Source organism: Vitis riparia, chromosome 9 (genome assembly GCF_004353265.1).
Source record: "Vitis riparia cultivar Riparia Gloire de Montpellier isolate 1030 chromosome 9, EGFV_Vit.rip_1.0, whole genome shotgun sequence".
Classification (NCBI taxonomy): domain Eukaryota; kingdom Viridiplantae; phylum Streptophyta; class Magnoliopsida; order Vitales; family Vitaceae; genus Vitis; species Vitis riparia.
This window is the reverse complement of record NC_048439.1, coordinates 10,625,541-10,647,758: the sequence shown is the minus strand read 5'-3', so window position 1 is coordinate 10,647,758 and position 22,218 is coordinate 10,625,541. Positions and strand designations below refer to the sequence as shown.

General features: G+C 31.6%; 1 protein-coding gene across 1 annotated transcript; it reads left to right on the top strand.

Annotated features, from left to right (window-relative positions):
- Positions 1 to 880: 880 nt before the first annotated feature.
- On the top strand, positions 881 to 6,808 carry LOC117921656. The gene is made up of 5 exons (XM_034839606.1): positions 881 to 1,269; positions 3,549 to 3,599; positions 4,403 to 4,465; positions 4,588 to 4,656; positions 6,196 to 6,808. The coding sequence occupies exons 1-5, from the start codon at positions 976 to 978 to the stop codon at positions 6,430 to 6,432; spliced, it is 714 nt and encodes a 237-aa protein (XP_034695497.1). The 5' UTR covers positions 881 to 975; the 3' UTR covers positions 6,433 to 6,808.
- The last annotated feature ends 15,410 nt before the right edge of the window (positions 6,809 to 22,218 follow it).

Sequence of the window (22,218 nt, the reverse complement as noted above, 5' to 3'; positions counted from 1 at the left end):
ATAAATTTATACCTTTTATAAAGTTACAATATTTTACATGGAAGTTATTATTATTATAATTATTTATTTTTAAAAATATAAAAAAAGGAGTACATGAAAATGAACATTAATGAACACTAAGGATCTGTTTGTTCCAAAGGAAAAAAAAAAATAAAAAAAAGACATAAATAAATTAAAAAAATTTTAAAATATTTTTACTGATGAAATAAATTGAAAATAAATAAGTTGTTTATTAATTTACATTATATGTGATTTTTTTTTGTATTTTTTTATTATAAAAAAAAATCATTTTCTAGATATTTTTCTTTTTTAGTATTTTTATAACCAAACATTACGTAAAATGGGTATTTCATAACCTTGCTCGTGAAGTCTTGAAAATAGGTTTTAATAGGAAGAAAGACTTTATTTATCCTAAATTTTGAATTTTATTTGGAATAAAAAATCTAATAATCTCTTTTTGTACATATATTTATAGTTTTTTAAGAATAAAAACTAATTTTTTTAATTTTTAGACCTTGTGTCATTTAATAGTTTACTTAGATTTTTACCATCGCATCCAGGAATAGAAAGTTTAAATTTTAGGATGAAAATAAATATTATCTTCATATCAAATTTAAAAATTATTAAAAAAAATATAATTTGGAACGGGAGTGACATTTGTCAAACAAAGTCACCACCCACAACAGGCACAGCATTTATCCTCCCGCGGCAGGAGCGCGTGAGGGACACGAGCCGCTGCCAATGAGAACATGAAAGAACACAAAAAGGAGAGAGAGAAGGAAGGAGACCAGAGAAAAGTGGACAGTGGCACGTCAGCAGGTGTGTGGGCCCAAGCAAAAGAAAGAAAGAAAGAAAGAGAGGAAGAAAGAAAGAAGGGCTGTGAATTGGCATCTACAAAATCCTCTCACCACATATATAATCCCATTTTCCTCACCCCACACACATAACACACCGTTTCTCTGCTCTTCCGCCACCATGAACAACCGCGATTGGGTTGAAGCCGCTCTTATGAACCAGTCCGTGGTGGCTGAGCTGCTGATTCGGCTCAAGTACTCCGACCCCGCTCCGATGCGGAGCTCTCATGGAGTTGCCGTCGACTGGAGCGTCCGACAGCGTCGCTCCAAGCAGATACTCAAGGAAAAAGGCGAGCCCGCCAGAGACAGCCCCAGTACGCCGCTTTCTTGGAGAAGCGCCACCTCCGCTAGCGGTGGCGCTACGGACGTCGAGGATTCCACCCGAGCCGATAAGGCATCCGACATGAGATCTAAGGTTTGTTAGGCGTTTTCTTATCAGTTTCTTTGTCAGTGTTGTGGTGGGGTGCCGGCCGCCGGCGATAGGGTCGGAGTTGTGGTGGCGGGGCGTGTTATTTTGACCGTCACTCAGTTCGTTTTTGTGTGATTCGATGTTGCGTAATTATTTACGAAAATACCCTTTAAAAAAGTCTGGTATTTACCTCGCCTTGTTCAGGAGAGAGATATGAGACTTGCCTAAAACCTGTCAGATTTTTGTTTTTGGGCCCTTTTTGGTTATTCGTTCATTCTTTATTCTTCGGGCTGTTCTGGTAATTTTCTTTGATTTCGGCCTATTCACCGGTCGCCGGATCGTCATGGATGCTTTGTTTCTTTTGGATCGTCCAATTTTCAGGAAATGACGTTCCCTTTTCATTTTTCTTAAAATTGAGAGTAGTTTTGTTTCTGAAATTAGAAAAGAAAAAAATGGAGACTTTCCATCAAAGCATAAAGTCAGAAGGGGGATTAAATGAGTCATCACGTTTTTTCTCATCACTCTCCCGCTCACCAGCCGAAACCATAATGGTGTGACGATGTGGCAGTGTCTCCCCTCTGAAAAGACCAAAGCACCCCGTGTCAAAGGGCATTTCCGTCAATTCACATTGACAGTCATTCCTACGAAGGACTCCGGAGTCTGTCTTAAACCGGTCTTGACACCTGTTGTGTTGGATGATGACATAGTCGAAATGACGGAAAAGTCCTCGAAGGGAGTCAAACCCGCTTACTCCACACGGGGGGCAGTTTGGTCAAAAAGCCTTGGATACCTGTTTTATCGATGGCGTGTCACCGTGGCAAATAGGAGTGTGTTTGTTGTAGTGTTGGTAGTGGTTGCGCACTTTGATGTGGTGAGTAGGGGAAATGATTCCCTGTAGTCGCAGTCGTTTGGTGTATCCTGTGGGCGCACCTTCCATTATTTATCTACTTCGAAAATCTCGAGACCCAACTGTTTATCGTTAGCTTTTCCATAATGAGACAAATATGAATCTGCCGGGAGCGGAACGACAGATCCATCTCAACCCTCCATTCTGAATAAAATTCAAAAGTCAAGTCAGATCGTCATTGACACAGTCAAAAGCTTAAAAAGTTGCAGTCTTTTTTTCTTTTTTTTCCCTTTTATTCTATTGCTGAAAGAATTCATGATAGCTTTCTCATTTGGTGGGTCCAAATTATATACATCTATTGATAAATTATATTACATCTGTTTATCATATGATTTGAGGACTGTGATTATGTGTAGATGTGACATTTAGTTTTGAAAATGAGATACCAAATGAAAACCATGAAGAATTTTTCTGTCCACAAATGGGAAAAAAGGACAGTTTACTATGGGAGGAGATCATGGGGTAGTTTTCATAATGCCTTAACAATGGGGTTGTTTGGCCAAGGTGCAATGTGTCTCATATAGGTGGCATTTTGGACTTATGCGGTGATTTCAATCCAACATTTGCCCTTGGATTGGCCCTGGGATGTAGTTGTTTTATTCTCCTGCTGAACCAAAATTTTAATGACAAAACTTTCTTGGAAATTTCTCTTTTTGTAATCTTCCTCGTGGTTGATTACTTCCCACTTCTGATCGAGGTGGCCAATGTGTCCCTTATCCTATTGTTGTTTCTTATGTGAAAATGACTTGTATGCCGTCCATGCTGCCCCTTGCTGCGGCACGTGAAGTTTTTGCATGTGACTCAAATGGGATGGCTCTTGTCCAGTCATTGTTCATATCGCTAATCCTTGCTTCTACATTGTGCATTTGGAGCTGATTTCTCTGCCGATGATTAGCCATTTTAGACCTTTATTTGGGCCTAGGAGAACCATGAGCACCGTTAAGCTGGTCTGAACTGCATGTAAATGAAAGGTCCCGAGTTTTGATTTGTTTTGGCATGAATGAAGTGTCAACATGTGGTCAAGGGAATTCAGTCACTTGGTGTGGGGTATTTTATTAATATTCGTTTATTTTTATTATTTGTGTACATTCAATTATTTTTGTTTTGAGTCTCGTCATTGTGAGGTTCTTATATTATATAAGGAATATAGGATCTTGAAACTCTAATAGAAGTGATTCAATTGAGGGAAGCGAGTTATGTGATGCATGATGTTTTGTTTAGATTCTTGGATGGTAGATGTTTCGTATGTGTAACTGTTTTCATTTGGTTTTAATTATTTGTGTTTGTTCAATTATTTTGGATGTATATAGTATAGGAAGTTACCTACAAAGATGGCTCATTAATTCATTTATGCTGTCCCCATAATGGCTATGTACAGAATATTGCTGTCGGTGAATCATCTAACATCAGGAAGCAACGAAAGAGAAAGGTATCTGATGCATCATTAACTAAGCCCATGGCATGATAGCTAGGTTCAGCATCATTCAAGTTTTAACTCTGCATGTTTCATCATTATCCAATCCCTTGAATGGTATTTGTTTTAGTAAAGTCAAAAAAGATGATGGAAAGAAAGTTTCTGAAGTTTTACTTTTAATCTTGAATTATGTTGCACACATCCATTTAACGAGCCTTTTAAGAAAAAAGTTTTGAAGTGTATCTTTCTTAAATAAATGTTGTCGCATATGCATCTGTCACGTAATGTACAACTATTCCTGTATTTTTATATGGATCACCTACACTACTTGGTCACGCTGCCTAATCCATCTTGTGCTTTGTGGACTCTGCACAAATTATTTGATGCGTTTGTTTTCTTTTGAGTTCTGACCTTATAAAACATTATGATATATGTTATGGGTATGTCCATCTGGTACGATATATCAAGTATTAAATATTTCCTGAATGGATTCATTGACCTTGTGCCTCGAAATTCTGTGATTTTCTTGATGAGTACCTTAGTCACCTTGCTTCAATAAGCTAGTGTCATTCCCTAGTTGAAGAATTTTATCAGTAAAATTTTCATGGATTCATTTAGTTCATTGTCTTCAAACAATAGTTGTTTCTGTATTTAAATTCTTACTTCCAACTTCTTGCCCTAATCACAAAGTATCATCCAACTGATTTACCAATAAGGAAAAAGGTGTTTAGGTGTTTTTCTCAATTTCAAATTGTAATTTCCAGAACTGCGTCATATACTTAACTAGTGCGGTATGTAATGTTTTTGGCTGCTTGCAGACTTTTGCTGAACTTAAAGAGGAGGAGGAGTTGCTGCTGAAGGAAAGGAATCATCTGCAGATGGTTTGTATTCTTCAGTGTCTTTAGACTCTTTACCGGGTGTCCTCCTTTATTATTAGTCTAAATATGTTGGGTTTCTTATACTGAATATTTATTTATTTATCTTTTAATTCATCCTTGAGCAGGAACTGCAAACTTTCACTATGAATTTGAAAAAACAGAGAGCAAAAAATGAACACTTGAAAAGAGTGAAGGTGAAATAGTTTCTTCCAGTTTCCTTCTCTACTTTTTCATTTTTGTTTCTATTAGTCAATTAGATTGATAATCTCTAACTCAGTATTATATGTGCAATTATTTTGATTAAAGAAAGTACATCCTCTTTATTGTAACCAGTATGTTATTCTAAGTTCTTTGTATATTAATTAATTAATTAATTTATATGTATATTCATTTCATGGGCTCTTACAATGAATATAGGTGTCTGTTTCAGGTCCTTATCCGTTTTTATGTCTGAAGGATTCTACTAGGATTAACTTTCCTTTTCTTGATTTTCCTGTCATTAATACGATGTACCATTACGTTCTTAAGCTAATTAGATTGCTGCTTATAAATGTATGCTGCAGTTGTGTTGATTTACCGCTATGTAATTTAACCTGTTACTTTATTATCATGCATTGCATTCTACCATAATCATTAAGTTTTTTTCCTATCAATATGCTTTTAATTTAACCTGTAGTCTGCTATTTTCGTTTTTTTTTTCCTTTTATCAAAGTGCCTTCTTGAAAGTTTTCCTTTGTTGATTCTAACTATAGACATAGATAGCATGCTAGATACAAATTCTTAGGTTTTCTAAATAAAAAATTGAAGGAGCAATCATAATAAGAAAAATTGCATGGCTTTGAATTCATAGTTGACAGTTTAGGTACTTAACTGTATTTTACTCTATGTTCAAGGCTGTTAACTTATCTTGTGGCCTGTATAATGACTGGTATAAGTGTAACGGCAGTCTGGTTAGAGTTCTTGTCCATTATACAGTAATGTAATGTATTTTGTTCCACTGCGTGGTGTATACTAGACTGAGTAATGCTGCTCTCACCAAAACGAGTGTCCAAACAGTGTCTCCGATGAAATTTAATGCATACCCTTGATTTTGCCAACTACACCCCACCTCCATCTGTCAACAATTTGGACTTTGGCTTAGAGTGTCTGTTAAAGATAATTGAGAGAGTTGGCTTGGCAGATTGAAATATTCTGTGATTTTCTTCATTTGCTATCAGTTGCTCATGGTCGCTAGGTGCAGTAACATGTTGGCCTCTTTAACAGTTGCCTAAACATAGAACTTGCTTTTTATCTACATAATAAAATAATTCTTCTCTTGCTCTTTGGTCATTCAGAATAATATTTTTGTCTGAATCTGTGTAATGCCTGATATAAACATAGAAATTTGTGTCCAAGAATTATTTTGTAATAAAGTTAATAAATGAAGCATTGCATAACTTGAATCATATTATGTAATTTCTTTCAAAGCTACAAGTTCTTAAGAAGGTGTTTCAAAGACTGTTTTCTCTTTTCATTTAGTTGTTGTCTAAGAGTTGCTAAGGTATTAATTTGTTTTCGGTTTTGCTACAAATTCACAACACACACACACATGATAGTGAAGTAATAGTACTATCACTTTACACATTAACAATGTGGTATCCCTGCTATATAATCTATTTTACAAATTATAATGAATTTGGGCAGATGAGAATCTATATGTATACAATGTAATAGTGTTTTATTGCTCTTTACAGCTTGGTACACAATCACCTCCTGCAAAGAAGGCAGTTGCCCCATCTCTTGCATTCAAACCTGTGGCTGATCAACCAGCTCCAATGGTGCCCACAACAGTCTCAGGCAGTGGTGAGTATGCTGTACCACACCAATATTTACCTAATGGTTCTTCAAAAGTTCAAGCTGTAGTGAAAAAGGAGCCTAGATTCCTGCTACCTGACCTAAACCAGCCTCTGGAGGAGGATTTCAGCTCTTAGGGTATATGGGAATGAGCCAAGAATGATAAATTTTATAGGGATGTTCCTTTGGTAAATGAAGTGGAACCAAGATCGGCGAAAAGGTTTAATGCTTAATAAAGGAGTAGCCCAATTATGATAAAGATTAGTTCTTGTAATTACAGAAGCATGTGGCTTTGCCAGATCTTGAGTAGACTCTGGAAGTTTTTAAATTTCTTTTACACACAGGAAGGTAGTGGGGCAGTGTAGAGATCCTAACCCAGTAGACCCAATCACATTCTTTTCTTTCACAGTTAGGGCCAACCCTCATTCCTTCTGTTTTCATTTGGAAAAAACTACATATAATGAGTAATTCTTTCTATTGATAATCTAATGCTTGGACACCTTCAATTCTGAATTTGACTTGGTTCTGCTTGTCCTTTTTTTATTTTATTTTTATTTTTATTTATTGTCATACAACCAGACATCTATAGGTTGTAGAGAACATGTCGACAGATACCTTCACACGAATATCTTTTATATTTTCTGGAATTGGCTTGGCTTTTTCACTTAGAAACTGAATGAGCTCCCATGAAGTGGTGCTGGGGTCTGTATTATTAATTATGGAAACATGATATTTGACTTATAACGGCTCAGACTTTGAGTTTTGTTTTGAAATTGTTTTTTGTACTATTTGGGACAATACTTGCAAAGACTGTTTGGTCAAGGGAAATATGAAGAGGAAAAAAGTAATTTTTTTTCTTTTTCATGATGGGCTGTCCTTGGAAAAGTTGAAGAAGAAAAAGAAATTATTGAAAAATGTATTTTTCCCATAAATGGAGCAAACCATTCATGCAAAATAAAAAATGGGTTTCCTTGAGGTTACCCAAGCAGATCATTCCTTTTCCTTTATCAAACTTTGGATAAAAATGTTATCAAATGCCTACCTTATTTTCCTTATTTTTAGTTAAAAAAAAAAAAGGAGAAAAGTGAAATTAAGAAATTTAAAAGGAGATAAAGTTTGGACAAGAGTTTCAGTATCAAATATCTTTATTTTAGTTGAAGGACTGGTGAGTGATGAAATTTCAAATGAGAAACAGATGAAACGGTTAGGAGATCTAATGAAATTTTAAATTAATGGTGGTGAAGTGTATTTACTTCAAATCTTCATATAATAGGGTAAAATTAACATTTAAATGATATAGGTGAATATATTTAACAAATGAAAAGGTTATGAGACATGTTTGATGAAGAGTGTATTTGACAGTGTTTCACTTAAAGCATTTTCTTTAAAAATATTTTTTTTAAAAATCAACTATAAAGTGTTTTTCAAGAAAATAATATCAATGATTTTTCAATACTAGTGATTTTTCATATTTTTAAAAATATTTCCAAAAATTTGTTAAACACCATTTGAAAAAAAAAAAAAACACTTCTTAGGCTAAAAAAAACATTTCTTAAAAACGCTCAAAATGAACTCGAAATTTCAAACTAACAATGATTAAGTTTATTTAGCTCAAACTTCATGAGAAATAAGTGAAATTAACCGTTAAATAATACTCATCTAGTGAGACAGTAACACATAAAAAGGTAAATTTAAAGAGTAATATTTTTATATTTATTTTATTTTATTTCTATGAATATTAATAATCACTTATTAAATTCAAATGCCATAAAAAAATTACTTCATAATAGTTTATTGTCAATAAAAATAAATATTTTAAATCCAAATTCCATTCTAATTATATAAATCTAACATTTTTGTGTGAATAATTTTAAATTTCTCTATTTTTTTAAATATAACATTTAATTTTTTTTATTGTCTTTTAGAAAGTAACATTTCTATCAAGGACATTATGGAAAACTTACTATGGACCCCGTATTTCGGCTCATGCGTTTCCACTCGATGGCGAAACTCGATTTTTATTTGAAAAATGATTTTATTTGATTAAGAAAATGACTTGGAGTCGCCACTTATTTTTGTTTTATTTTTAAAAGGGTAAACAAAATAAGAAAGAAAAACCTAAGTGTGACTCCTTATTTGGAAAAGGTGGTCTACGAAAAACCGGATCGAGTTCAGGGGTCAGGTTACTTATCGGGAAGGTACGGTAAATACCGTAGCACCCCTTTAAGTCCCTAAAGTCGGGTCTCTACTAATAAAATGAAGCAATCATGACAATTGATGAGGGAATTAATGAATACTCAGAGTGATCATGCATATGTGAGAATCTAAACATGCATACAGAAAATGACCCGAGCGGATGTGGATGCGTACCTGGGCAGTGATCCATAAAGCGCTATCAAGAAGTGAGGTTAGTGTACAATTAAGGAATAATTTCGAGCATGTCATAGAGTAGAATAAAATCAATCATGCATGGCAATTAAATCAAACAAACAATCAATCAATCATAAGGAAATCACATATGTTGGGCCCCCACCAAAGCCCGATTTATATTGCATGAATTAATCCCATAAATTCCATTATTCGGAATTACGAAAAATTCGTTCCTGCTTATTAAAGTCAAGAGGAGCAGAAGATTGTTTGAAAGCCAGAGCGGAATTAAAACTATTCGAGAGAAAATTAGATTTTTGAAATTTAATTGAAAAATTGGAATCTCGAAGATCACTAGAAAATTGGAGTTTTAGAGTTTATTTGGAAATTATATTTTTAGTGATTGAATGTGAGAATGAGAATTTTTTAGAAAATGAATTTGAAAGAGGTTAGAATTTCAGAGAACTAAATTTGGGAATCGGAATTTTGAAGAATTATTTAAAGATGGAATGTCGGAAAATTAAATTTCGAAAAGTGGAAACCCGAAAAATTATTTTAAGGATGGAACGCCGGAAAATTAAATTTTGAAAAGTGAAAACCCGAAAAATTATTTTAAGGATGGAATATCGGAAAATTAAATTTTGAAAATTGGAAACTCAAAAAATTATTAAGGATGGAAGGTCGGAAAATTAAATTTCGAAAACCCGGAATATTTAGAGAATTACTTTGATATCCAAAACGTGAAGAAATAATAAAAGAAATATGAATTGTGGTGATCTTTAAGTGCGTACGTCTCCAGTGTAATGCCCATAAACCCATTTTACATATTTTATTTTATTTTTTACCACCTGAGCAAACAGCTTTTGCATGAAGATTGATGAGTGGGTATTGAAGAATGATGACATGGACAAGGTAATGGAATCAGCCACTAGCAGGAAATAAATAAAAAATGAAAATCCCACAAACCCATTTAATTCGACATCAAACCAGAAAGCAAAACCATGCATTAAACCCCATGATCCAAGTGCCACAGCAGGTGCTACACGAAATCTAACATAGAGCTGCCCATCATCAACATGCTTCTTCACCATGCTTTCTAGAATGTCACCATCTCCAAGAGTTGCAGCGCCCGGCATTCCTCCTGGCAGCAAAATGAGATCGAAATCAGTACCAGCGCAGTAAGAAATTGGGGCATCCGCAACAATATCCACACCTTGGCACGCGTCAACTTGAAGCCGCTTCCTCACAGGGACGACGGTCACATTGACGCCAGCTCGCCGGAGCTCATCAATGGTGATCACTACTTCCATCAACTTTGAGCCATAGGCGTTCGAAACCAAACCTTACGGGAATATGCAACCATTGATGATCGGGACTTAGTGGAGGACTTGGTGAGTGGATGCTGGAAATTTTCTCTTGTTACCCACTTAATAATCTCAGAGATGGATGAGAGATGACTCAAATATATATCACTGTCCGATAGAGGGTATCACAGTACGAGTAGTGAAAGATCTACAGATAAAGGCCAAATAGAAAAAGGGCTTCTTTTCGATACCTAAGGCCACTAGTGATGAGTGGAAGTTCTCATTTCTATGCATGTTACCCTTGCCTTTACCTATCTCATTATATATATGCAGACTACGCACTCCTCATGTGACGGGAAAGGTAGGTGTTGAATGCAATTCTATAGCTTTTAAGGAGGAAATGGAGTACCAGAAGAGTGGTTTCAACATATAAAGAGATAACGCAAGCATCATGTAACTTTCATGGGAATAAATAGAGATCAAACAAACAAAAATGAAGAACCAGCTTAACGTCTTAGACAATAAAAAATGAGCATCCCGAACATCAGAAATGAGTAAAATATGACTGTAAAAGTGAAGAACCTCAAGTGGGAGATGATCAAACCTGAATGCCTCCCTTGGAGCAAAATCGCTTGGTTCTCAGTGAGCTGTAAAACTCCCACCTCTGCCCCCCTCGAAAGCACCCCAAAAAACCCATGCCTCCCTCTGGTTTTTTCCCTCATTTTCTCCTTTCTCTTTGTTTCTATCTTCTTTGGCAAGTCACTACTTGCTTTACTGTTCCTCCGCTCAGCAAGCATGGTGTCCCTGACCACCAGCATGGTCCACCCATGTCTCTTTGCCGTGTCTTTGAAGTTGTTCTCCTTGCAGAAAGGGGTCCCTCCCAGTCCTCACTAAATTCCACTCCCGGATCCTTCTTGAAATGCCACCTTGCTTCAACTTATAAAAATAAGAAAAGAAGGTAATAATAATAAAAATCATATCATTGAACCAATACACTTGGTTTAAAACAGGGGTCTACACTTACATATTTTATTAGATCTTTTAATAGCTAGTAAAACATAAAAAATAAAAAAAATAAAAAAATCAGTTTCATTCTTATTCCCATTTATTATACTTTTGTAAAAACTTTAACAAAATTCCTAATTTTGATTCATTTCATTCTCATTTTGATTTCGTTTCCATCCATTCTCTTTCCTAAAAAGATCATGAACATGTTATTAGTTCATATCAGTTTTCCTCTAATGGTATCAACTTAGTGCTCAAGTCTCCTAACCATATCCTTTTTACTATATTTAGCAATGTTTTCATAATCAAATCAGTGATTGAACCGAAAAAGTTACATGTTCACGATTCATTGATCAGACCAGAGGTCAAACCACGATCAAACCGGTATTCGAACCGCGGTCGACCGGTGACATCATAAATTATAATTTATATATTATATAAAATTTTAAATAATTATAAGAAATTTAAATTATATGTAATTAAATTTTTTTAATAATATTTCATTTTTTTATATTTGACAGATCAAATTAAATGATGAAGAGAAATATAAATATATTAATATTTTAAATTTTATTAAATAGAACATATATAATATTTAAATATAAAGATATATTTAAAATGAAAAAAATTATAATATTTAATTTTATTTGCATGTCTTTTGTATTTTATTATTTTGAAATTATTATATTAATTAATTTATATTATTTTTATAATTACATTATTTAATTATTACAAAAATAAATATGAAAGGGTTTTATACAATTAAAATTTGAAAAAAAAATATTAATTTTGTTATATATTCTGATTTGCAAATATAATATAATGAAGAAGCTTCGTAGTTTAATGGTTAAGTTTCAATTTTTACACCTAAAGGTCCGTGCTCAAGCTCTCCAGCTAGTAAAATTTTTTTCTCTCTTCTCACTAACTAATCCCACATAAAAAATGGATCAAAAATATGTAGGGATTGTGAGGTATAAAGGGCATGCAAGAATCATTAACTTTCAAGACTAAAAGCTTATTGGGTTTGATGACAAATGGGTTGGATGGGCCCCTCATGGAGTTAGTCGATTCTCTTAGGGCATCAAAACTTTTTTTTGGCTTAAAAAAAAGGAAAAGAAAAAAAGGAACCGTTTGGTTCATTAAAAACCACCCAGTTCGGGCGGTTCACTAGTTCAACCGTCAATTCGTCTGGGTCATTGATGGTTCGATGCCCAAACGGTTTTTTGGGTGGACTAGACCGGTTTGGTCATGGGTCGATGGTCCAACTAGTTGGATCGGCCAGGCCAATCCGATTTTTAAATCATTGATATTTAGAGGAATATATATATATATATATATATATATATATATATCATATTTGAATGGAATGAAGAAAGTGGTAAGGGAAAAAATATTTAGAAAAAAATGCAGAAAAATATTAAAAGATATTCCACCTCAATTTTTTTTTTATATATAATGCTAAGTAGAATTCAATAAAAGTATTAAATAAAAAAAATATTACTATGGAAATTATTAAAAATATATATAATTAAAATTAATTAAAAATTTATGTATTTTTAAATTATGGGTGTAAATAAGATCAGTTCAATTGATTTTTGGATAAAAAATGAAGTGAAACAATATAGTCAATTTTATATGTGATAAAATCGAACCTACTAGATTTGGAGTGAAAAAACTGAACCGAACTAAACCAAGTCTTTTGATGTAGGTTTGGTTCAGTTTTTGTAGATTGGTTTTAACTCAACTTAATAACTATTTTTACTCTTAAACCTAGTTGTAGATTTGTGTTTGTTTTGAATGCAAATTCCATTAATTTGAGTTTATATTAGGCCCTAAGTCTAACTTGTTTTTAAAATTAATTGGAACAAACTTGGACTTATGTTAAAAATATATTAAATGTATTTAAAATTAATTTGACCATAATATTAAAACAATGATATAAACAAATTTATCAAATATCAAAAAATTATATATAAGTTCTAGAATATTGGTTTGGTTCGAATTTTATTGGTTAGAAGACAAGAAAATTGAGCCGAACCGGCAAGATCAATTTTTTAAATTCTCAAACTGAATCGACCTTTTTTTATTTTTGAAAATCAAATCAATATAATCAATTTTGATTGATTTGGATTGATTTATCGAATTTTTCGATTTTACTTACACCCTTATTTTAAATTATGCAATCTTCGTTCAAGCAATTGCGATCATTCATCTTGAATGCTTCTCACCCAAAACATATAAAAATTTAAGTTTGTATGATTTGGGATCTTTTATAGTAATTCTAGGAAACACTTTTATTTTCTTTAGTATTTGAAAATTTTTATCAAAAAAATTAGGGCTTGTTTGGCAGAGTTTTTTTAAAACTTTTTATAAAAAAATTGTTTTAAAAATAGATAACAAAAAACAGTTTTTAATTTTTTTTTAAAAAAAAACAAGAGTGTTTGGGAAGATATTTTAAAAACAAAAAAAAAAAAAAGCTTGTTTGGTGAAAGAATTTGTATTGTTTTTAAAAACAATGTCTTATTTTTTAAAATTTAATCTATATTAATATAAAATCAAATTCAAGTTAAGTTTATTAAAAAAAGAAAAAATAAATTTACAATTATGCATGAGTTAAAGATAAATAATTATTTTTAAATTATGAAACTTTTTTTTATTCTAGTGAAAAAAAATTACTATAAGATCGAAAATAGTTTTAATATTCATTTTTAATACAGGTTAAATAAGTACTTCAATTATTTTTTTTTTCTATGGGCAAAATAAATAAATAATGAACTAAAAATATATAGCAAAAAATAAGCAAAAAAAGCATAAAGATGCATATAAAGTAGTTCAAGTGAATTACAATAGTTGCAATTTTCCATACTCCTAAACATTAATAAAACTATTCAGTTGTCAATGTTTACAAACTATTAGCATAAGCATTCCACATTTTTCAACACACCAAAACAATGCTCAATTATATTTCTAAGTGAGGAATGCCTATAATTGAATAATTCTTTGTAAGTCCTTGGTTGATGACTTCTACCACGATAATATTGTAAATGATATCTTTCATCTCTGTATGGAGGAAGAAAACCCATGGTACATGGGTATCTGAAATCAACCACGTAGTATTCACCTATTAATATAGCATAACAAAAACAAAATGATAATCATAGAATTATATAACTAATCAATAAAGTAGTAATTTAAATGGTTTTATCATTTACCTTTTTTAGGCCATGAAAATTTGTTTTCAGATCATGTAATTGCATCAAGAAAAACTCTTGAATCATTTGCAATGCCTTCCCAACCTGCATAAACAAATGTGAACATCATATCAAAATTGCATGCACACAAAACTTTTTGAGTCACTACAACCTTTCTTCCTTTATAGCTGACTTGTTTTTTAGTAGGAACAAATGCACTTATATGTGTACCATTAATTTCATCAATGCATTTCTATTGATAACAAAACATGATGACTTTTAGTTTTGATTTGCAACTTAAAACACTTAAAATATTTAAAAATTTATAATATATATATAAAGTCTTACCTAAAACCATGGATAATATTTTGAGTTGTTAACAATATGAGAAGGCAATGGATAGCTAGTATGACAAATCAAATCCTTTGCAAGCTTACATATTGCCCTCAAAGTTAAAGTGAAATGTCTATCCATGGTCTCGAGTGAACGTTGAAAACGATCCGATATAACTCTCATTCCCACATTGTGATCAATAATTATTAGAAACATAACAAGTGCTTTTTCAACCATGACTTCTTGGGAATTTTTTAAATACTCATTTTCTTTCAAAGAGGCACAAAGAAGAAGAAATGTAGTTTTATCCATCGAAAATAATTCATAACATGTTCTTTCATGGCCATTCAATAGTTCCATCACAAAATCTTCACCTCTCAAAATGGATGTCCTTTAAGGCATTTTTTCCAAAAATGTTTCATCATATTCACATACATAGAGTAGCATTATAAAATCTTCAAAATCATCACTACTTGATGAGGAAGATGAACTAATAACACAATGTGATTTATGATCCATATCTAGGGTTATCTTTTTATCCTGCATATAATATCACCACACATGTTATATATAATAGTTTTATTAAATGAATCAATAATAAGATTATAACCAAATATCAAGATAAAACCTAAAATAAGACCAAAAAAAAAAAAAACCAATATAATAGGAAAGACAATGATTTAGTACACAATAGGAAATAAAAATCAAGTAAACAACCAATAACTAAAAACAAAACCATGAAGTAGGACTATATATATAAACATAAAAGCAAACATATCCCAAATATGTCATACAAAGTAAATCCATCCAACCAATTAAATCTAAGTACATCCAAAAAACTATATAAAGTCTAAGTATATCCTATCCAATCAAACAAAAAAACCACAAATAACTACAGTCTTGCTAACCAAGTTTTCTTTCTATCCAGACATATTAACAAAAATCTCTCTCCAATCTAGATCCTTAAACTTTTCCATTGCTTTCATGTAAGTACCATCATCAATTTGCTCAATCCCTTCAAGGAGACACACACAATTAGTGAGGGAGAAATCTAAATTGATAGTAAAATCATTTTCCTCTAAACTTTTAGTTTTTTTATATCTTTCCGCATTAGCTAAAGAAGCTTCTGTTTTTGCCTTAGCCGCCTCAGTCCATGCTTGAAGCACATCACTCATCTACTGTGATCTATTCTCTTTTTTAGTTTTGCGCTCAACACTTGTTGTTGTTCATTTTCCATGTTGACTTGTTGATCCATCAAAGATATTAATGGGATCACTATGGTTAGTGTTATTAGCATCAAGATCAACATGAGTGCTTGAATGGATAAATTGTTTCTCCAATTCCATCTCATCATCTGTATCAGGTGGATCTTGAGTAGATGCATAGTGAAGCACTCTAGTAGCAGTAGATTTATCAAATATAAGTGCCAATAGATTGTAATACTCACATTTTTTTCTAAAAATTGTGATGATTTTTGGATGTGCCTAACAAAATAAACAAAAATATATGAATATATAATGTGATAAATCAAGGTACGTTATATGTGTATGCATACTCTAGAGTTTTAACACATTTACCCTTAAATAGTTGTAGCACATCTTTTCTATGGCTTGCATGATGTTCGTTTCAGCATTCCAACCAAATCCCATTTGTTTTAAAAGCTCACTATATTCTCGATGCTTGGTGCATAACCTATTAAATTTTTGCTTAACTTGTTTTAATGAGTAGTTCTAATTTCCTTTTCTTTTCAAATCTTCATGAATTCTAGTCCATATTTTTTGTCCAAATACTCCATTTCTCATATTCCCGTTGTTCACTTCTTCTACCATGATATCTATGAAAATTTTTTCTATGGTAGAACTCTATAAATTTGAGTCATATGCATCATTGAATTCAATAAATGTTGCTAGTATGGATTGATCCATTGGATGCTATAAAAAAAAACATTGATGCATATAAGGTATTGCATTATATTTAAGTATAATTTATAGAATGAATTTTATTACCACAACTCTATAAAATGAATAATATTACATGATGAAAATATATGAAAGACAAAGCAAACTTTCCAATTTTTGCCACTATATTATCAAGAATGAACACTATTTTGTTTGTGACTAGTCATAGAAAATTGGGACAAACTTGTAAACTTCTCTACCAACTGCTACTACACTGCTATTCACTAGTGTGTATTACTATTTTTCACACACATGCAAGTAGAAGCTCCTACATAATTATAGAACTTTTTTGGTTTGAAAATTGAGAGTACCCCTCCTTAACATTGAAGAAAATTATTGCAAAATAGTAGTAAGTGCTTTTATTTCGACTACTACCCTTTGCACCATAGTCTGGGTAGTTGTCAAAGTTTGTATCTCTTCTTTCTAGTGTTAAACTATGTATCTAGGATGAAACCACACAGTAAAAGAATCTAACATATGATTTTCGATTTGGCCTAATGTTGGCCTCATAACTGGTGATAATTTTACTAGTCACTATTGATTTGACTATGATTGAATGGACCTAATTCATTTATTGCCTTGGAAATATGAGACCTTAGTGAAGGAACAAATGTTGCATGAGATGTATGCATGCAATTGCCATCTATGCCAAATAGGAAGACTTGGGTATGCATGCTAGTTTTTGGTGTTTGTTTAGGTGTAAGACTGGTTTATTCCTAGATCTTAGGACCTAAGGACACTAGTGTGTCAACAAACTCTAGGTCAACACCAAGTCAACATGTAAAACAATTGCTCACATGGGTACTTCATTAACTCTGCACATATAAGCCAGATCTGGCTAAACATATAGTTCAACTGGAAAATGTTATTTATCATTTTTTGGACACTTGTGTTAGGTGCATATCTAGTAGTTGGTGTCTGGATGCATATCTTATACCCATACTCACATTGTCTCTTGTATGAAATGAGAATTTATTTATGTAACACAAGTCGTTCTCTTCAACATTTCATGGAAAAGAAATCACTACATAGTTATTTAAGCTTGGTTTGAGTATGATATTGGAGTCATCACCTATTGTCAAGTTGATAGTCAACAGACCTTCTAGTCCTTGACATAAAAAATCCATTTGATTTAATGGAAACATGAGAAACTGAGAACCTAATAGTTATTCTAATATAAGGAAATGAATGAAATGGTTAAAGAATAGTATATTAAGTGATTGATTGTTGATCTTTCATTGTTTGAATGTGTAGGTGGAAGACAGCAGGTTTTCCAACTTCTAAAGTCTAGATTCAATCTCTATGTCAACACACATTTTCACGTGTGTCTCCATTCGTCAGGGAGACTATCTTTTTAAGGGTGAAAATTTGTGTTTTATAAAAAACTGGAGTCACCAGTTATTTTTATTATTTTTTTAAGGAAAAATAAAATAAAATAACTAAAACCCTAAGAAAAATGACTCCTTAAACTTTTGGAAAAACGTGTTTTTAAAAAACCCGAGTCTAGGTCTGGGGATCAAGTTACCTATTGGAAAGGTACTTAAAAGGTAGCACCCCTCTAAACCTTAAAAAGGTCTCTACTGATTAGGTTGAAGGAAGCGTGACAATTAATTGATTGATTGAGGGTACCAAAGAAGCAAAGGTGATCAAGCTTAAGAGTAAACAACATGCTATTCAGAGCAAAACAATCATACCACAAGAAATACTCATGTAAGAAGAGATAATTGGCATACCTAAGCTGCGTCCCAAAGTGCTTTCATGAAAATATCGAAGTTAGTTTAACAAATATAACATACAACATGCATTTCATCTTATTCAAATAATCAAGTAACAAACAAAACATACAAAGCAACAACATATATCCGAATTTGCACATTGAAAGTTTGCATGTTTGCATAATTATAGGGATAAAAGGTGTGTGAGACGTACCTAGATAGTATGCATAACTTACAACATGCTTACATGTGATGAAATAGGATTAGAACAATTCATGATAATAAATAACTATGATGCAAAACACTAATATATATAACATTTGTGTAGCTAAAAAAAAGGCAAGATTCCAAATGAATATCATCTATCACCTAGGACATACATACAAGCTCATTGTTAAATTTAAACTAATACTCTAGGTAGCGATAAGTATCAAAGTTAGTAACTAAGACAAAAACATGCAGTAAATAGGTAGAACAGTTGCATTCACTTGAAAAATCCTAAACAAATATCTAGAGATATCATTTCAACATGGGATGAATCATATGAAATCCTCATTATGTCTATATTACAATACCACATCCAAGATCAAGCAAAGATATATCAATTTAACTCCAAATTAAAAGATAATTTAAAGACTGTATAGAATTTCTAGCATGTTGTCACAATAGAAGCTTTCACAAAACAATTGCTAAAAAAAATATCTAGAATGAGAATTTAATTACAAAAAAATTCAAGGAACTTATCCTATGTGTCTAAATGACCATCTAATTGGCCAAACAATTTAATAAAGCTCCATTTAATCCTAGTTTACAAAAACATCTTAGAAGGTCTAGAACAGGACATAATTCAATAGCATGCATAAATTGATTTTTTAAACTAACATAAAAGTGCTAAAAAATCATGAAAAAAATCAAGAAACATTTTTAGAATGTCAATTTTACAAAAATAAAAAATAAATACAAGGTCATAAAGCATACGAATCAATTTTAGAAAAACAATTAAATATCCCATCTGTTCAAGATTAGGGTAGTGCAGTGAGTGTAGAAATGAAAAATTATATCTTTCGATTAGGAAAACTATTTTCAATATTTTATGTGTCTAAATTCAATTTCAAGAAGTCTAGAATAAATAAAAATATCAAGCACAATTTAAAAGGTCATCTAATAATTTATTTTTACAAAAATATTTCGAATGTCCATAACCAGGTCATAGTTTTAAAGGCGCAAGGCGTACCTAAGGCACAAAAGTATCCTATAGCTTAGGCACAAGGCGCAACACAAAGCGCACCCCTGAGTGAAGTGAAACCTGACCTAGTATGCATATCAATTTTATAAAATATGATCCAAAATCCAATCCAATCAATAAAAAATATAAAATTTCAAACATTTAAAAGAAGAATTCAACAAAAAAAAAGGTAATAAAATTATATAATTTTCAATATGCAATTAGAAAATTCAAGAATAAAAGTGTTTAAAAATGAAAAGTAAAGTAGACAAGGCATGTCTCTTCAACAAGGTGCATGTCTTGGCAAGCAAGGTACAATAGATAGGGAGTGGTTGCGCCTTAAGCCTAGGCACACTTTAAGCGTACCTTTTAAAACTATAAACCAGGTGAAAACAGAATCCCTAAAAGACTCATTTATATATTCTATTTTAGAATTATTTTTTAATTCAAACAAAGTTCTAAATTTATATTCAAGATGTCTAAAATATCATACAATCACTGGAAAAAAATTTGGAGTGTCATAAGTACGTCAGATCGAATTTTCTTTTTGGAGACACAATAAAATAAGTAAGATGTCAATAAAAGGTTTTTTTATATATATAAAAAAGTGATTTTTATGTAGGAGCTCCACCAATTGCCCAATTGATATACACAAATCTAACCTAGAATTATCTCATTTATTTGAGACCACAAGCTTGGATTCGTGTTCCACTCAAAACCAGATTTTTATTAATCATAAGGATTCTAAATGAATTTTTGAAATAGATTGTCAAAGGGATCTTTTGAGAAAATGTTTTTTTTTTCTTTTAAAATGAAAGAAATTTATTTGAAAACAAGGAAACATGAAAAACAAAATACCAAGCAAAAAAAAAAAAAAAAAAGAACACACAAAAAGTAAAATCTTTGACAATAAAGCAAGCTAAAGTAGTGAGATATGGACCAATCATCATTATTTTCTGATGGCTTCTCAAAATCGAATTTGACAAAGAACGACCAAAACAATAAACTAAACCTTTTAGATCTTACAAGTAAACGAGACATCAATCAAGAACTAGCCACTGGAACTTTAAAAGCATTTAAACTCAAGATAAATCAATTAAGAGCTAATATTATTTGAGTTCTAAAACAAAATTAACAACACAAGATCAACTAATATTGACGATTTTGAATCATAAATCTAACAAGATGCAATCGACTAACTAATCAATTAAATAAAATAAAATAGAAGAATGGTGGAAAAAAAAAAGTTGCATGCATGTGGGACTGGAAGATAGAGGAATGAGGAAAATAATAATATTAATAATAATAAGAGGCAAGCACATGGAGTGTGTGAGTGGGTGGATGGTATGTACATATTTATATATATTACAATGATTGTTGTGTGAGTATTAAGGTAGTTGTGTTTGGAAAATATGAAAGTGGTAGAATAAACTATGTATAAATAAATAAGGTGAAGTACAAATTAGTTAAATTTATAGTATTATAATTAGATTAATGATAAATATTAAGTTAATAAGTAGCATAAAATTTAATTAGTGAAATAAATTTTAGTTTAATTAAATTAAGTTGTGTCCCAAGAAATAAATTCAAAATAAAATTAAGTTTTATATGAATTAGAAATTTATTAATTTTTCTAGAATAGGAATAGATTAAATTATCTTTCATAATTAAAAATATTAATTTAAATACCTAAAATTTTAGGTTTGTCAAACCTAATATTTTAGATAAATAGTAGTGGTTATTTCTCTTTATTTTGTTAGGTGAAGAGTAGATTTTCAGGATTAATTTTCTCCAAAGTTTTTTAGGACTTCTTTTGAGATAAGGGAAATTAATGCAATTGTTTTTTTTTTAGAAACAAATTTTTATATACATCATTTGAAAATGTTTTGAGTTAGTATTCGTTTTATGCATGGATCAAATATGTTTTGCATGAAAAGTATGTTAGAACCTTACATTTTGTTAATAACAGGGAAATGTGGAGATATTATGTTTTGCAAATTTGAATAATTGAAATAAGTAATTGACTTTGGTTTGTTTGGCCCTTGTCAATGGGATATAATAGTCGACTTTTGACTCTTTGGCCCTTGTCAACGGGATATAATAGTTGACCTTTACATTTCTTGGTGGGGAATGTAATTGATTTGGACCTCAGCCTCTAGGGGTTTGGTTAGAGGTTACCAGTACTAGTAGTGTTTGGTTCCGTCCATCTTAAAGGAACAATTTGGGGCTAGCCACCTATTTGAAAAGTCCCACCTAATTGGGCACCATTTGATGTTTGATGATCAGAGTAAATAAATAATTTGAATATTTTGATTGAATTTGATATGAAAATGTTTGAATCAGAAATGAAAGTGTATAGTTAAAAGTTTTGAATGCATTGACAAAATTGACTCAAAGGTTTATGAAAATAATTAGTTATAATATCTCCTATTTGGCAAGTGAACTTGAAATATTTGATCCATGGATTGTATTAATGTTCCTTATTGGGCTTTGAGCTCATTCCTATTTGTTGATAATTTTTCAGGTACCCTTAGTTCGGGCAAGGAGTGATGGCTAGGTCGGGGAATGGTCATCATTAGGATTTTGCTTAGGATGTTATTTTTGGACATTGTTAGTTTATAAGTTTATGTTCATTTGGATTATTTGGTTTTTGGAAGCCATTTAGATTTGAACTTACAATTTTTTTTATGATAGTTTGAAGTTGAGATTTGGAGATTATGAAAATTTGTTAGCACTTGATTTGTTTGATTTTGCAATCTATTTGGATAATGGATTTTGATTTATGGATGCTTAGTTTTAAAGTTAAATTTGAAGATTTTAGAATT